Below are 16,101 nucleotides of genomic sequence, written 5' to 3' on the forward strand. Positions count from 1 at the left end.
TGTTACCACAGTGTCAAGAAAAAGGAAATGAAGTTTATCAAAACCTGTAAAAATGGTTCCTATTAGTATCAAACACAGAGAACCAGTGTTCTCAGCCCAAGCTGTAGTTCACTCCTGATTCCTGGCGTGTTACAGAGGGTTCCTGGTGGCGGAGAGCCTGCAGAGGGCTGTGAAGCAGAGGGAGAAGGGGATGCTCAGATCACAGAGAGAAGACTGTGAGCATGATCTCCTGTGAAGGGATGGTGGCTGGGAGAGCTCCGCTCCACTCCAGTGATTCAGTGCTGACAGCTGCAATGAAGCAGAGCCCAGCCCAGTAACTCTTGCACATCCTCATGGATGCTGAAGCCAGAAGGTCATTAGTGCAGTCCTAGGGAGCCTAGAAAATCCCATGGACGAAGGAGCCTGGTGGGCTGCAGTCCACGGGGTCGCTAGAGTCGAACATGACTGAGCGACTTCACTTTCAATTTTCACTTTCATGCATTGGAGAAGGAAATGGCAACCCACTCCAGTGTTCTTGCCTGGAGAATCCCAGGGACAGGGGAGCCTGGTGGCCTGCTGTCTACGGGGTCACACAGAGTCGGACACGACTGAAGTGACTTAGGAGCAGCAGCAGCAGGGAGCTGGGGAGTACCTAGCTGCTGGTAACCCAAGCTTTATAATCAAAGCACAAAAAGAGAAACACTATTGTACTTCTTTACTACCAGCTCTGAAATTATGTGCAGCAGACACATTTGTGAAAAAGAGCATTCCACATTCTTGGTGTGATGTGGATATAGATAAAGAGCACATGCTCTTGGGTCAGGTTGCCTGAGAAGGAATCCTAGATCTGCTACTTGTACAAACTTGGGCAAGGTTTTTGTTTTAACAATCATAAGCTACAATTTCCTCATCTAGAAAATAGGAATGATAGTGAAATCATGAAAGTAAAAGTGTTGGCATGTGTAAAGTCCTTGAATAGAACATCCATAATCATCTTTCTTATTCCTCTTGTTATATTGAAATGATATAGAAGCCACTCACCTTCTCCCAATTCTTACTCTTGCTGCTATCTGAAATGGAAATGGTTGATTTTATAGGATATAATCCCTCTCATTTCCTAACTTTAAAGTGCAAGGGACTTTGATACCCAATACCCCAACTCTGTACAGCTTAATAATTAGCAAAATAAACACCTTATGTTTACTCTCTCATTTTATTTTATTTTATTATTATTTTTTTTTCTGTTTCTTGTAACATTCTTTTTTTTTACTCTCTCATTTTAATATTATGGCATGGAACAAAGAGCAGTCATCAAAACACTTTTCATGATAGAAGCTGACACTCTGCGTACCTGTATGCAGACAGAAGTGTCCTGTAGTCTGGAGAGACTGTGGGGAGGGCAATGTGGCCAGTGGTCATGTGACCTGTCCTATGACACTGCCTGCCACCCAATAATTTTGGAAAGTTTTTCTTTTTAACTAAATTCACAAAACCCTTGGGTGTGCAGACTTTTGTGGAAATTGAAAGTGGGCTAATAAGCGGGCAGGATCCAAATAAAGTGAAAATGATAGTTGCCCAGTCATGTCCAACTCTTTTTGACCCCATGGACTATGCAGCCCTCTGGGCTCCTCTGTCCATAGAATTCTCCAGGCAAAAATACTGGAGTGGGTAGCTATTCCCTTCTTTAGGGGCTCTTCCTGACCCACGGATCAAAACTGGGTCTCCTGCACTGCAGGCAGATTCTTTACCATCTGAGCCACCAGGGAAGCCCAGAATCCAAGTAGCAAATGGTAAAAAAAAAAAAGAAAAGAAAAAAAAATGGGAAAGGGAGCTCCAGCATATAGGTGGCCAGCAAGCACGTGAAAAGATGCCCAACATCACTAATTAGTAGAGAAATGAAAATCAAAACTTACAATGAGGAGAGGGTGTGGGAAAAAAGGGAACACCATTGGTGGGAATGTAAACTGATGCAGTATGGAGGTTTCTCAAGAAACTAAAACTAGAGTTGCCATATGATCCAGTAATCCCACTCCCAAGCATATATACAGACAAAGCTATAATTCAAAAAGATACCTGTACCCCTATGCTCATAGCAGCACTATTCAAAATAACCAAGACACAAACAACTTAAGTGTCCATCAACAGATGAATAAAGATGTGATACATATACACAATGGAGTATTACTCAGCTATAAAAAAGGATGAAATGCCATTTGCAGCAACATGGACGGACCTAGAGATTATCAATCTAAATGAAGTAAATCAGAAAGATAAACACCATATGATATTACTTACATGTCGAATCTAAAATATGACACAAATAAATGTATCTATGAAACGGACTCACAGAAATAGAGAACAAGGTCCTATGTATAGCACCAGGAACTATACTCAATATCTTACGATAAAGCCAAAACGGAAAAGAATATGGAAAAGAACATGTGCATTTTATATATATATATATATAATTGAATCACTTTGCTGTGCAATAGAAATTAACATAATATTGTAAATCAACTATAGTTTAATAGATTTTAAAAAGAAAGGGGGCTCTAGGAACTAACTCCTAGTAGTTAGGGGGAAGCTCTCTTCTTCAGGGGCCTTGGAATAGGTTTTAGGTAAAGTTTCACCTAATTTCTGATGTGCAATTTGATAAACCATCAAAGTCCACAATAACATTATAGACAACAATACTGCATGATAAACTTCAAAGTCTCTAGGAGACTAGAACTTATTGTTCCCACTATGTACAAGAAATGATAATTATACGATACGTAGAGGTATTAGCTAACACGATCGTGGTGACTATACTGTAATACACAAGCATATCAAGTCAAATTGGTGTACATCTTAAAGCTATACAATGTTATCAATATATTTCAATTCTATCTCAACAGAAACAAAAATTTCAAAGCCCACAATAAATAAACAATATCTTGCATACAGGATGGTTATTTCCATCATTTGCTAACACCTTTCTAAAATAATGCAAAGGGTATCCACAAAAGTAAAATTCCAGATAGACAAAGAGAAGTAGCACAGAAAGGTCAACAAAAGTTTGGGATCTGGAAGTGCATGACTAGAGAAAGGGGAACCTTAGGCCTGCTAGGGAAGTCCACCAGAGCCCAGGCAAGTCTGGAATGGCCTTAGGATTGAAGACACCAAGTGTCTTGTTCCTAGGGTGTAGCTAGAGTCACCAACTTTCTTGTTTGCCCAAAACTGAGGTGTTTCATGGTACACAGCAGAACTTTCAGTGTTAAAATCTGCAAGCTGGGATGGTAGATCACACTAGATGTTTCTAGGTGGTGCAATCAGAAGGACTGGTTGAAAATCCAGGATCCTGCAAAGCCTAGCAACATCTTCTCCAAATACAGCTCTTTTAAAACAAAATTAAGTCTAAAATATAAAAAAGTCATCAAACATTCTTGACATTCACACTTCCTAAATGTAGATGTCAATTTATAAAAATGAAAGAGCCTTTCTCTTAGCAACAAAATGTAAAAAATCCTTTAAAACTTTCTCATAGATATGGATAAAATATATATGCCTTCTCATCATTTCTTGGTAGCAAGAAATAGCAGACATTGTGTTCTCATATACCTGCTCTCGGGCTTCCTTGATAGCTCAGGCGGTAAAGAACCCACCTGCCAATGCAGGAGGTAAAAGGTTGGGAAGATGCCCTAGAGTTAAGAAATGGCAACCCACTCCAGTATTCTTGCCTGGAGAATCCCATTAGTAGAGAAGCCTGGTGGGCTACAGTCCGTGGGGCTGCAAAGAGTCAGACACAACAGAGTAACACACACACACACATACCTGCTCTCTAGAGCTGGATATGTTTTTACTTAGGAATACAAAACTGAATCTTCACTACATCCAAGATTTCCAAACCTGGGAAACTCCTCCTGAATTCTGCAAAATTAGAATATTCAAGGTGGGGCCAGGATCTAAATTGTTAAAGCTCCCCATGTGATTCTCTGGATCAGTCAGGTTTAGAATTTATTGGATTAACAAGTGTTGGCAGGGAAGCCAGGGCAGGTGCCCACTGTCAAGACCTCAGGATGTATGTACGAGGAGACTGAGCAATCTGACACAGAGTCCTGGATCCATGGGGACCCTAGAGCTCTCTATCAGCTGCTGTCTTCACCAGTCATCTCTTTCACTGATGGGGACAGCAGATCTCACCAGAATGTTGACTTGGCACAGAAAGTCTATACCCTAGAATGCCCAGCCTGCCCAGAAAAGCTGAATTCTGAGAAACGTTGTTACAATTAACTCTGCCCTGGTAGGAGTCAGAATCTTCTGAGGATCAGTGATACAACTCACGGAGAGCTCTCTGTCAGACTCGGAGAAGGCACCACCTAGGAAGAGGCAGCAATCCTGTTCTCAGTGCACACAAGGCTCTGTGGAACGTGGCCTGGACTTCCTTCATCAGTCATTTTTAAAAATAACCCACAATTAGATTTTACTTCCCTCCATTCCATAAAAAGGGATCCAATAGCTAGAGGAGGTCAGTGTCTAAACTGAAACCACAAAATAAAGAATACCTCTTCCTGAGAAGAAGAAAAAGGCTAAACAATAGACATATGTAAAAGAGTAGACAAATGTTAACAGTAGACATTTCTTTTTACCACATATGTACTATATGGTAAAAAAAAAAAACTCTCATAAAAACACCTAGTAAAATACTCTAAAAATCTCCAATGGGGAAAATAAAAACTAACTTTTAATATTAACATGTGCTTCCCCCCTCCCACCGCAAATTTCATCATTAAACATTTCACTTCATTTAATGGTTTTTAAACATTTTACAGATGTTTCATATTAGTTTTAAATACTTAAGCCCTTGAAAAATGCCTCCAGGGATTTGCTATAGATTCCTTCAAAATCTGGACATTTCCCTTCCAGTCATGGATAGGGGGACAAACCCCATTTATGAGACAATGGGGCTATCTGGACCATTCTCGAGGAAACTGGGTTAGCAGTCTACAAGGTTGTGTTTCCAGACTGTGCAATGGGAATGGCGGACAGAGCCACCTTTATACTTACAACCATCTGGGCTTTTCATTCTAAAGCCACTGCTACTATCATTTACTACAAAGGCCCAGCCTGCCCAAGCATGCGCACTAAAGAAGGCTCACACGCACAGGTGTGCTGTGGTTCCATTGTTGCCTTTCATCAGCCCTACTACCGACAGGTGTTCAGTGACTCAAACATTCAAAGGAAAACTGCCTTTAACTGCAAACACCATAGATAAGGGTCACCTGGGGTCATATTTTGCTAATTGGTACTTAACATGGTCTTTCCTCAAGCTCTTTAATGGTCCTCAAGCTATGGCTATTTTAGCAGGAGGCATTCATCCTGTTGGCTACCAAGAGTTTCTAGTTGATGAGACTCAGACATGCATCTGAATCACTCCCAACAAATAACAAGTAATTAAACTAAAAGCAGGTAGACTATGAGGAGGATCACCTCTTCAAGTTACCTTATGATTTGGGTTCCCAGACCATGAAAAGCTGAGAGTGTAGGAGCAAAGTGACCATGGTTTCAGGGTTTTCTCAGGTGGCCAAGTGGGCACAAAATGAGGCTCTTTCAGGTTTGCCAGAGCTGAATTCCTAATGCTGCACTCAATCCAATCAGCTTACTGAAGAGTTCATCAGGGAACTACTGACCCTGTCCTTTTACAACTCTGAGTCGGACACGACTGAAGTGACTTACAGAAGCAGCAACAGACAACTAGGAAAGCCAGAAAAATAACCTTAGATACACAGATAATACCATTCTAATGGCAGAAAGTGAAGAGGAACTACAGAGCCTCCTGATGAAAGTAAAAGAGGAGAGTGAAAAAGCTGGCTTGAAACTCAACATTCGAAAAACTAAGATCATGACATCTGGTTCCATCACTTCATGGCAAATAGAAGGGGAAAAAGTGGAAACAGTGACAGGTTTCATTTTCTTGGGCTTTAAAATCACTGCAAACAGTGACTGCAGCCATGAAGTTAAAAGACACTTGTTCCTTGGAAGGAAAGCTATGACAAACCTAGACAGCAGGTTAAAAATCAGAGACATGACTATGGATGTGAGAGTTGGACCATAAAGAAGGCTGAGCACCAAAGAATTGATGCTTTTGAACTGTGGTGCTAGAGAAGACTCTTGAGAGTCCCTTGGACTGCAAGGAGATCAAACCAGTCAGTTCTAAAGGAAATCAACCCTGAACATTCACTGGAAGGACTGACGCTGAAGCTGAAGCTCCAATACTTTGGTCACCTGATGCAGAGAGGCAACACTTTGGAAAAGACCCTGATGCTGGGAAAGATTGAAGGCAAAAGGAGAAGGGGGCAGCAGAGGATGAGATGGTTAGATAGCATCACCAACTCAATGGACGTGAATTTGAGCAAACTCTGGGAGAAAGTGGAGGACAGAGGAGCCTGGCATGCCACAGTCCGTGGGGTCACAAAGAGTTGGACACAACTTAACAACTGAACAATAACAAGGCAATTGAAGACCTAGGACATTGACTCTTACGTTTCACCATTTATTGGACAGAAGAATAGTTCATGACCCCCATAAGACTGACATAATGCTTCAGACCAATCTGAAACATGTTGGTGTTGATGTTTCTTCAGAGTTAAAGCCGTTAAGGAATATATTAGTTGATAAAGGGAAGCAATTATTGAAATGCTTTATTTTTATAATTTTGCACCTTGTTCAAATTTTTGAAAGTGTCTTGAAGCCCACACTCCTATTTGAAAAACACAAAGAAAAACATAGTATCACAAAAACAACAATCATCGAAATATTAAAGGATAAAAATTAAAATGTGAACATGAATATTTCCCCCAGAAATCTATAAGGAATAATCAAAGCACTAATATTATTTATATTTATCACTTTTTCTATAAAAGGCTCACTGTGCTTTCCTGGTTCTACACAATACTGTAAACTAATCCTACTATAGGCTCTTCCAATATTCAAATATCTCTTCCCTAGAGAGTGTTATCTATCTTCACTTGGCAATATAACATATTTCTAATGTAAAAGAAGTCAACATGGAGCCTGAAAGGAAAAACAGTAACTGAAATAGACATTTCCTCAATGGGTTTAACAAAAGGCTGCAGATGATAGCAAAGAGTCAATGACTTGAAGATAAATTAACAGAAATCACACAACTGACAAAGAGAAAGAAAAAAAGAAAAACATAAAAAAAGCCTAGTGATCTGTAGAACAATATCTGAAGTCTAACATACATGTAATTGGAGTCTCAGAAGAAAACAGAAGGAGATAATGAGATGGAAAAACATTTGAAGACATATAGCTAAATATCTTTCAAATTTGGTTAAAAGTATAAATTTACGTATCTCAGAAGCTAATTCAAACCCCTGAGCTGACCCCAAAACAAAGAGCAAAATGCTGGTTTTAAATGCTGGTTATCAATCATATTGATAAACGCAACATATGAGAATGGGTAAAAATCCCAGCTAAAGGATACTTTCTAGACTGGATAAACTGCAAGGCCCAGTTATACTCAGACCATAAGATTCACACTTTAAATATAAAGTCACATATAAGTTGAAAGTAAAAATAGGACTATATACATATTATACACCCACACACACACACACACAGAGGCATAAATATATGTGTGTATGAGTGTATGCATGAGACACTATTAAGAAAGAGTGTATTTATATACACTTTAAGACAAGGAGCATTGCTAAAAATATAAAGGGAGATTTCATAACAAAAGCCAGGAAATTTTTTCAGGAAGACACAACAATTATATATGTGTGTGTGGCACCCCACTCCAGTACTCTTGCCTGGAAAATCCCATGGATGGAGGAGCCTGGTAGGCTGCAGTCCATGGGGTCGCTAAGAGTCGGACATGACTGAGCGACTTCCCTTTCACTTTTCACTGTCATGCTTTGGAGAAGGAAATGGCAACCCACTCAAGTGTTCTTGCCTGGAGAATCCCAGGAACAGGGGAGCCTGGTGGGCTGCCGTCTATGGGGTCGCACAGAGTCGGACACGACTGAAGCGACTTAGCAGCAGCAGCAGTGCACTTAATAAAAGAAGTTCAAAATATATAAAGCTACATTGAAAGACTAAAAAAAACTGAAAGACTGACTACTATAATTGGGGATTTTAAAATCTTTTTTTCAGTAATTGATAGAATAACTAGACAAAAAATAGTAAGGTTAGAGATGATCTCAGCAACACCATACAATACCATGATATTCCAACACAACACAATACCACTACACTTCACAACTGTTGCATGGAGCATTCACAGAGCACATGGAATGCTCATGAAGTTAGACCACACACTAGCCTAAAAACAAGCCTAAATTTTTTTTCAAAGACTGAAATCTTAAAGAATATGTTCTCTGGTAGCAGGAGGATTTAATTAGACATCAATGTTGATAAACTATCTGGAAAAGATGCAGGTATTTGGAAAATTAAACAATATATCTCTAAACCCATTGATTAAGAAGAACATCACAAGAAGCAAATAGTTTAAAATAAAATATGATGCAAATACTACACTCAGAAATTTGTGAGAGTCAACTACTAAAGTTGTTGTTAGAGATTTATCATTGTAAATACCAGGCTTATTCTTAAAAAGGAACATTTAAACTCAGTGATCTAAATTTCTACTTTAAGAAGCCTAATAAACAAAATGGTTCTATTAAAGTTAGTATAAAGAACATAGTTGTTTTTTTAAATCCCAAGTCAATAAAATAAAAAATAAATAACAAAAAAGTTAACAAAGGGAAAAGTTGGTCATTTGAAGACATTAATAATATTGATAAATATCTAGTAAGACTGGTAAAAGGGAGGTAGGGAGAAAAAAGAGAATTTATATTATCAAAGAGGGGATATCATTACAGATCTAGAGAAATTAAAAGACAGTAAAATATTTTGAACAATTTTATGTCAATAAATTTGAAAAATTAGGTGAAAAACACAATTTACCAAAACCAACCCAAGATGAAATAGAAAATGTTATATAGGCATAAATACTTTTCTCCTGCAGTGATACTGAATGTTTAAGACAACGCTCAATCACTACTTAACAAGTCAGAAATCTGGACACAGGGTAATTTAGCTAGGTCCTCTGCTCATACCGCTAAGGCCTTACAAGATGAAAATCAATGTGTCAGCTGGGCTGGTTCCTACCTGACTGTTCTGGGGGAAGATTCCACTTCCAAGTTTTTACAAGTTGTTGGCAGAATTCAGTTGCTTGTGGTTACAGGACTGAGGTCCCTATTTCCTTGATATATAGCCTTCTTTATCTTTAGGCCAACAATCCTCATGCTTCAAACTTGTGACTTCCCCTTCTGCCACATCTCTCTGACTCCAGCAAGAGAAAATTCTCTGCTTTTATTGGCTCAGGTAATTAGATTGGACCCACCTGAGAATCAGGTCAATCTTATTTTAAAATACATAACATGACTTATATTTGCAAAGGCTCTTTCGTTATGTAACATAATTTACTGGTATGTTCCAGAAAGGCCACAGACATCTCAGCATGGGGTATGGAGAAGGCTATTCTGCTGAAGGGAGATAGGGACATGAGAGTGTAGGTAGTTGGATGATAGAGATATTTGTATATCAAAAAAGTGACATTTGTTTAAAAAAAAAAAAATGTCCACAAAGAAAACTCCAGGCTCCAATAGCTTCAGTGATAAACTCTACCAAACACTTTAAGGAATAAAATACATCAATCTTACACAACAAAATCATTCAAACAGCAAATTCCCAAACACTTCTCACTTGTTTTATAAGGTCTGCATAACTTCTATATTATAACCTCATTAAGGCATTAAAAGAAAATCATATATTAATATCCATTTTGAATTTGAAGGCAAAAATCTACAACAAATTACAAATTGCATCCAGAGAATATATAATAACTAACTGGCTTTATCTAAAGAATGTCAGATTAACTAAAAATCAATCAGTATAATCCAACAGAATAAAGGAGATAAACCATGTGATCATGGCAATAGATGCAGAAGAAGGACTTGACAAAATTCAGCACCCACTTGTATTGAAAACAAATACTCTCAGCAAGCTAGGACTCAAAAGAAACTTCTGTATGATAAGACATCTATACCACCAACAATAAAACAATTACAGCTAACTTCATACTTAATGGTGAAAGATGGCTTCTCCCCAAGACTGGGAATAAGATAAGAATACCTGCTCATCACTTCTCAACACTGCACTAGCTATCCTATCCTGTGGAATAAGAAATAGTGAGGAAAAAAAAAAAAGGTCTTTGGAAAGAAAGAACTGCCTCTATTTGCAAATCATACAATCACTTATGGAGAAATTCTTAAGGAATTTAAGGATTTCAATTGATGGTGCTAAAGAATCTGCCTGTCAGTGCAGGAGATGCAAGAGACTTGGGTTAGATCCCTGAGTTGGGAAGATCCCCAGGAATAGGAAGTGGCAACCACTCCAGTATTCTTGCCCAGAAAATTTCATGGATAGAGGAGCCTGGCGGGCTATAGTCCATGGGGCCGCAAAGAGTCGGACATAACTGAGTGACTGAGCACTAGAAATAACAAATAAATGTAGTAAGGTCTCAGGACACAGTTTAGAGAAATAAATCAAAGAAAGTACAGAATCCAGATATAGACACCACTTAAAATTAATAACCTAAATTTCATTAAAATAAAAATTCTCATCAAAAGACACTCATAAGATATGAGTATTTAAGGCACAGACTGGCAGAGAATATTTTAATACATTTGAGGAACTAGTTTCAAAGCTATATAAATAAATATATAAACAACAGATTAAAAAAAAAAAACTATATAAAGATCTCCTACAACTAAATAATAAAAAGACAACCCCAATAATGGATAAAAGGCTAAGCAGACACTACATAAAGGAAGAAAGGCAAATGGTCAGTAAACATATAAATATGCTAAAAATCACAGTCATCAGAAATACAAATCACAATGAGACACCACAACCGCCAATTAAAGTGGCCTTGATTTAAAAGGCCACTGACACCAGACACTGTTGAGGATGTGAACCCACTAGAATTTCACACACTGTTGGTGAGCATATGAAATGGTACTATCATTCTAGCTAGAGACTTGACTGTTTCCTACAAAGTTAAACAAAGACTTATCCTTCACCTCAGCAATTCTACTTTTAGGTATCTACCCAAGAGAAATAAAAACATATTACTATAAAAAGACCAATATGATAACATTTATAACCTTCATTATAGTAGCCCCTAATGAAATTACCTCGAAATCCATCAACAGAAGAATAGATTTTAAAAGGCAGATTGATACACCAGTATAATGTGTCAATAAAACAAAATGAATTATTGACACATGCAACAACATGAATGAATTCCATACACATTATAATGAGCAAAATAAGCTAGACTTAAGAGTACACTCTATATATTCTGCAATATGTTCATTTTGTATGTTTTACAGAACTATCTAGAGTTCTAGAATAAACAGGACTAATTTATGATGATCTTACTATATCGGTAGATTAACCAGAAAAAGAAAGTAAAATAAAGGAACTTGTTGGGTTGAATGGAAATGTTCTATATCTTTATAGGTATGTATTACATAGGTGTATCTACTTATTAAGAATCATCAAATTATTCACTTAATATTCGTGCATCTCAATGTATAGAAGTATCTCAAAAACTATAAACAAATGAAAAATGCTAAAAATTTACATAATTCCAAATAAACCTAAAATATTTCATCTTCACAGGTCATAGTATGCATGGTAAAAATCTATGATCTATTAAGAGGGCTCCCCTAGAAGCTCTGGAACTTATTAGTGAATGATAAATGTAGAAAACTGTTGGATGACCTTTAACCAATACATCTTTTTTAGGCGGTGCAACTCCTCATAAATTCCAAGGAAAACTCAATTTTTAGCATATGGAATATGATGGTCAAGAAAGGAATTTGCAGTTCCAATATAAGCTTAAAATGGCAGGGGGAAATTGTGGTTATGCCATGTAATGATTCCACAACTCTTTAAACTGAAAACGGAAAATCATTCTTACACCATAGAAATTTGCTTTTATGGCAATTTCCCTCTCTACCCTCCACTTTCCCTTACAGAAGAAAGATGGATACTTGAGGAATTTGCTCAAATCAAGCAAGAAAGAAGTTCTTGTTTCTCCAATGTTAACTATGGCTTTTCTCCGTCCCTGTAAGGGATGAGGACTAAACTTCCATTTGTTATGTAAAGATAAAGGGATCATAATTGAAGTTGGATGTGGTAGAAATTCAACAGTAATAAAATGCAAGATTGCCTGTGGACTTCTCACAGACAAATGAAACAACGTTACTTAGGTCTTGTTTCTAAGTTTTTTTGTTGTTGTTATACAGCATGGCTGTATTTAATATCTATTGTGCTTTCCACCTCAACTTCATTTTCAGCCTACACTTTCTACACTTTCAGCATACTCTTTCTTCAATCTTCCTCATTTTTAGCCAAACAACCTTCTTTGGCACACCGCTCCACGCTTTGAGTAGTTGTTTTTCTTTGGTTTCCTAACTAGCTGGGAGGGATTGGGGGCAGGAGGAGAAGGGGACGACAGAGGATGAGATGGCTGGATGGCATCACTGACTCGATGGATGTGAGTCTGAGTGAACTCTGGGAGCTGGTGATGGACAGGGAGGCCTGGCGTGCTGTGATTCATGGGGTCGCAAAGAGTCAGACACGACTGAGCGACTGAACTGAACTGAAGTAGTTAGAGGGCTCTCTGTACTTTCACACTTACATGAAGAAAGCTTGTGGATAACAAAACTGAAGATGAAGCATTTAAACACAGACAATGAACCCCACTTTGGTCCTTGGAGAGTGTAAGTAAAGCTATAAGAAATTTAAACCAGGAAGACAAAGAGCTAGCCATTTTTAAAACACTGACCCTTCTCAAATATTTGATTTAGTTTATATAAGATAATTTTATAAACAGAAGAGACAATTTTCCTTTTTCTGATCCAAATGAAAATCAACATGGCACTCATTCTTTATATCACCTTTTTGTGTCTTCTTAAGGAACCCAAAATAATAGCGGAAACAACATGGGCTTCCTAGAGATCTAGCAGAATTTTGAATTTACCGTGTTGGTCAAGTTGTTTAATCATATAAAGCTCTAGTTATCTGCCTGTAATTAAGGTAATGGTGACCTCTAGGACTGTTTTATATTTCTCACACACACACACACACACACACACACGCACACACATAGATCTGACTGCAAAGCACAGTGCTTGGCACAGACAAAGCACTAGATAAACTGGAATTTGTTCAATCAGGCTCCTGAATCAAATGATAATTTGCTCATGAAAGTGTTGCCCTTAAGTCATGAGCACTGCTATTCCCCATTTCATTTGGTCCTCGGGATTTATGGAGGCACTAAAGGAAAAAACACAAAATGACCATCTCCTGCATTAAAATTGTAATCCATCATTTGGAACACTTACCAAATGCTATTCCTGGTTATTTAGTTGGAAATACAGACAGCAAAGACTATTACTGCTATTATCCTGCATTTTGCATCAACTCAAAGAGAAATATTCTTCAGAAAATTTGCATGTATCAAAGACAGCTATACTGAACAGAGCACCAAGCTATGTACAAAGGCACAATAAATACTTTTTTAAAATATATTGAACAATTTTAAAGGGTTCTTTGACTTAAGAAAATATAAAAAGTAAATTAGCATTTTAAATGATATGGTTTGGTCTTTAAATGGAAAAAATGTCAATTATTCATCTGATTATATTTTCATATATCAAAGTCATCTGGAATGTGATTATGATTCACAAGTGCAAGTACTAAGACAATATCTGCCATATATATAAAGCATGTTTATAGTTTTTATTCTTCCTATCATTATATATTTTTGAAAACCTGACAGTAATTGAGAGTTGGCCACCACAACAATTTACTTGGTAAACTGAATCAATAAATGTGCTTTAAATATACTACAGAAAAAAGTTTTTTATTTTTTTAAATGTACATGTTATTCAATACAGCATTTGGGCATTAAAATTTTTAAATTAAAAAAACCAAGTCAATGAATAAAATACATCCCAAATATGAAAATAACTGCAGAAGCAAATTAATTTTGTTACCCGTTTTTATACTAATTATTCATTAAAGTTCTGACTAAATTTTAGAATTGCAGTGCCTACTACAAAGTTGATATGAATTGATTTAAAATATTTCTTAGGGCACTAATTTCATGTAGTTCTGTAATATTTTGATGACCCTTCTGAACAGTCTAAGCAATACCTGTAAGAAAATAAATACTGTAAGAAAATAAGAATCAAGATGCACTGTGATCAATTTGTTAGTAATTTATTTTAACATAAAGACTTCAGTGCATATATGGGGTTAATGTTGAATACTAACAATCTACTTTTAAAGTCTACTGTCAATGTTTACTTGTAATCAAATATGATTAATGTAGCCAGTTGGCTCTTGGCAGTAACTCCAGTAATGGGAAATTATCATAAGCCAATACATCTTGATTACAACAGCCTGTACCTTTATTGTCTGTCCAGATTCTTTTCACATCAGGTCTATAATGAAAAACTAAGTCACAAAGACAGGTATTAGAAGATACACAGCAGGGCAACTGTTCTCTGGAACAAATCAAGTTTTCAGTAACTCATAAGGCAATTTGAGAGCTTTCATTAATATAATGCTTCAACAAACAGTTAAATTTTTTTCACTTAACAGTCAACATCTCTTAATATACATAACCCATGAATGAATATTAGAGTGGGTTGCCATACCCTTCTCCATGGGATCTTCCCGACTCAGGGATCAAACCCGCGTCTCTTACATCTCCTGCATTGGCAGACTCGTTCTTTACCACTAGAGCCACCTGAGAAGCCATACATAACCCACACCATAAATGAAAAGTAAATTGACGCATACGTTTAAAGCCCTTGATTTTTTGAGGAAAAACAGTTGGAAAACCTTTAAGTTCAAATTAAAGTCAAACATTTATATTGCTGGATTTGGCAGCAGGGGTGGGTTCTCAAGAGAGACAACACGTTCCAAACGGTGTGTTCCATTCCCTCTCAATTCATTCATAAAGTGCCTTTCTGTTACGCAATGGGATCACTCTCCTTGATAATGAACACAGGCTGATGGTTAGTAATAACTGATTGTACACACAAACGAGAAAGCATCACTCATCTTTACTTAAAAACAGAACTTAAGCACGATGCTTAGGCAGAGGCACCTTTGCAGGGAGTCAAAGGAAGCAAACATAAGAACGTGACTTAAACAGGAATCGGAACGGAAAACAAACGGGCACAGTAGTCAGGAAAGCTTGGAGGAGAGTCTCTGAAACGCAGGAGTAAACCAGTGTGGACACAGATAAAGGGCTTGCATACTTCTGGGAAGAGTGAAGCCCTGAAGTGTTTGCTCATTATTACTAGAACCCTAATTGAAGAAAGAGACTTTGGGGACTCTAACATTGGTTTCTCCTTTCTTAGAGAGCTCTTAATTAAGCGGAATTTGCTCTATACCGACTCCAGTAGACAGCTCGCAACACCAGACCTGGTGTGTCTGCCCCGTGATCACGAACCAGGCAAGACAGGAGGAACAATCAATACCAGTACGAGATGGCATGTTCCTCTGACTTTTGTTTGCCCGGGTTGACGTTCTAGACACTCTTATCCTCCTTGTGGAGCCCGGGAAGATAATGTATACTCCTATCCCTCCTCAAAACAGCCCCAATCACAGCCCCGCGGAGCGGGGTTCTGTCCCCAGGACCAAGTCTGAACCGCGTCCCGGCGGATGGCTGCCTAAGACCTTCCCTTAGATCGGGCGCAGTTTGTACTTGGAGCGAGGGAGAAAGCGTCTCTCTCAGTTCCTCCCGAGGCCACACTTTCTATATAGACCCACCTGCATGGGAGCTTCGTGTCTCATTGTTCGCAAAGTGTCCTTTCTCCCTGGCTAACACAGTGCTGGATCGGGCGCCCGGTCAAGCGTGCACAGCCCGCGCGCTTCACGCTCCACTCTGCACTCGGGGTTCGCTAACCGGCTCCAACATCAGCACTGGAGCTGTCCCTTCCTGGCGCCGCACACGCGTACTGGCCC

The 16,101-nt window shown here is 38.1% G+C and overlaps 1 protein-coding gene across 2 annotated transcripts in view; it reads right to left on the bottom strand.

Annotated features, from left to right (window-relative positions):
- The window catches only part of RAB3C (RAB3C, member RAS oncogene family), a 301,373-nt gene that overhangs the window by 284,251 nt on the left and 1,021 nt on the right, over positions 1–16,101 (bottom strand). Inside the window, exon 1 of one of the 2 annotated variants that reach the window (XM_010853483.1) lies at positions 15,907–16,062. The exons of the other annotated variant lie outside the window; for it this stretch is intronic. Within the exon in view, the coding sequence (XP_010851785.1) occupies positions 15,907–15,930 (24 nt within the window). The 5' untranslated portion in view covers positions 15,931–16,062. Of the gene's footprint in view, positions 1–15,906; positions 16,063–16,101 lie in introns of those variants that run through there. 2 annotated transcript variants of the gene reach the window in all.

The sequence above is a fragment of the Bison bison genome, unplaced genomic scaffold, assembly GCF_000754665.1.
Source record: "Bison bison bison isolate TAMUID 2011002044 unplaced genomic scaffold, Bison_UMD1.0 scf7180017864328, whole genome shotgun sequence".
Taxonomy (NCBI): Eukaryota; Metazoa; Chordata; class Mammalia; order Artiodactyla; family Bovidae; genus Bison; species Bison bison.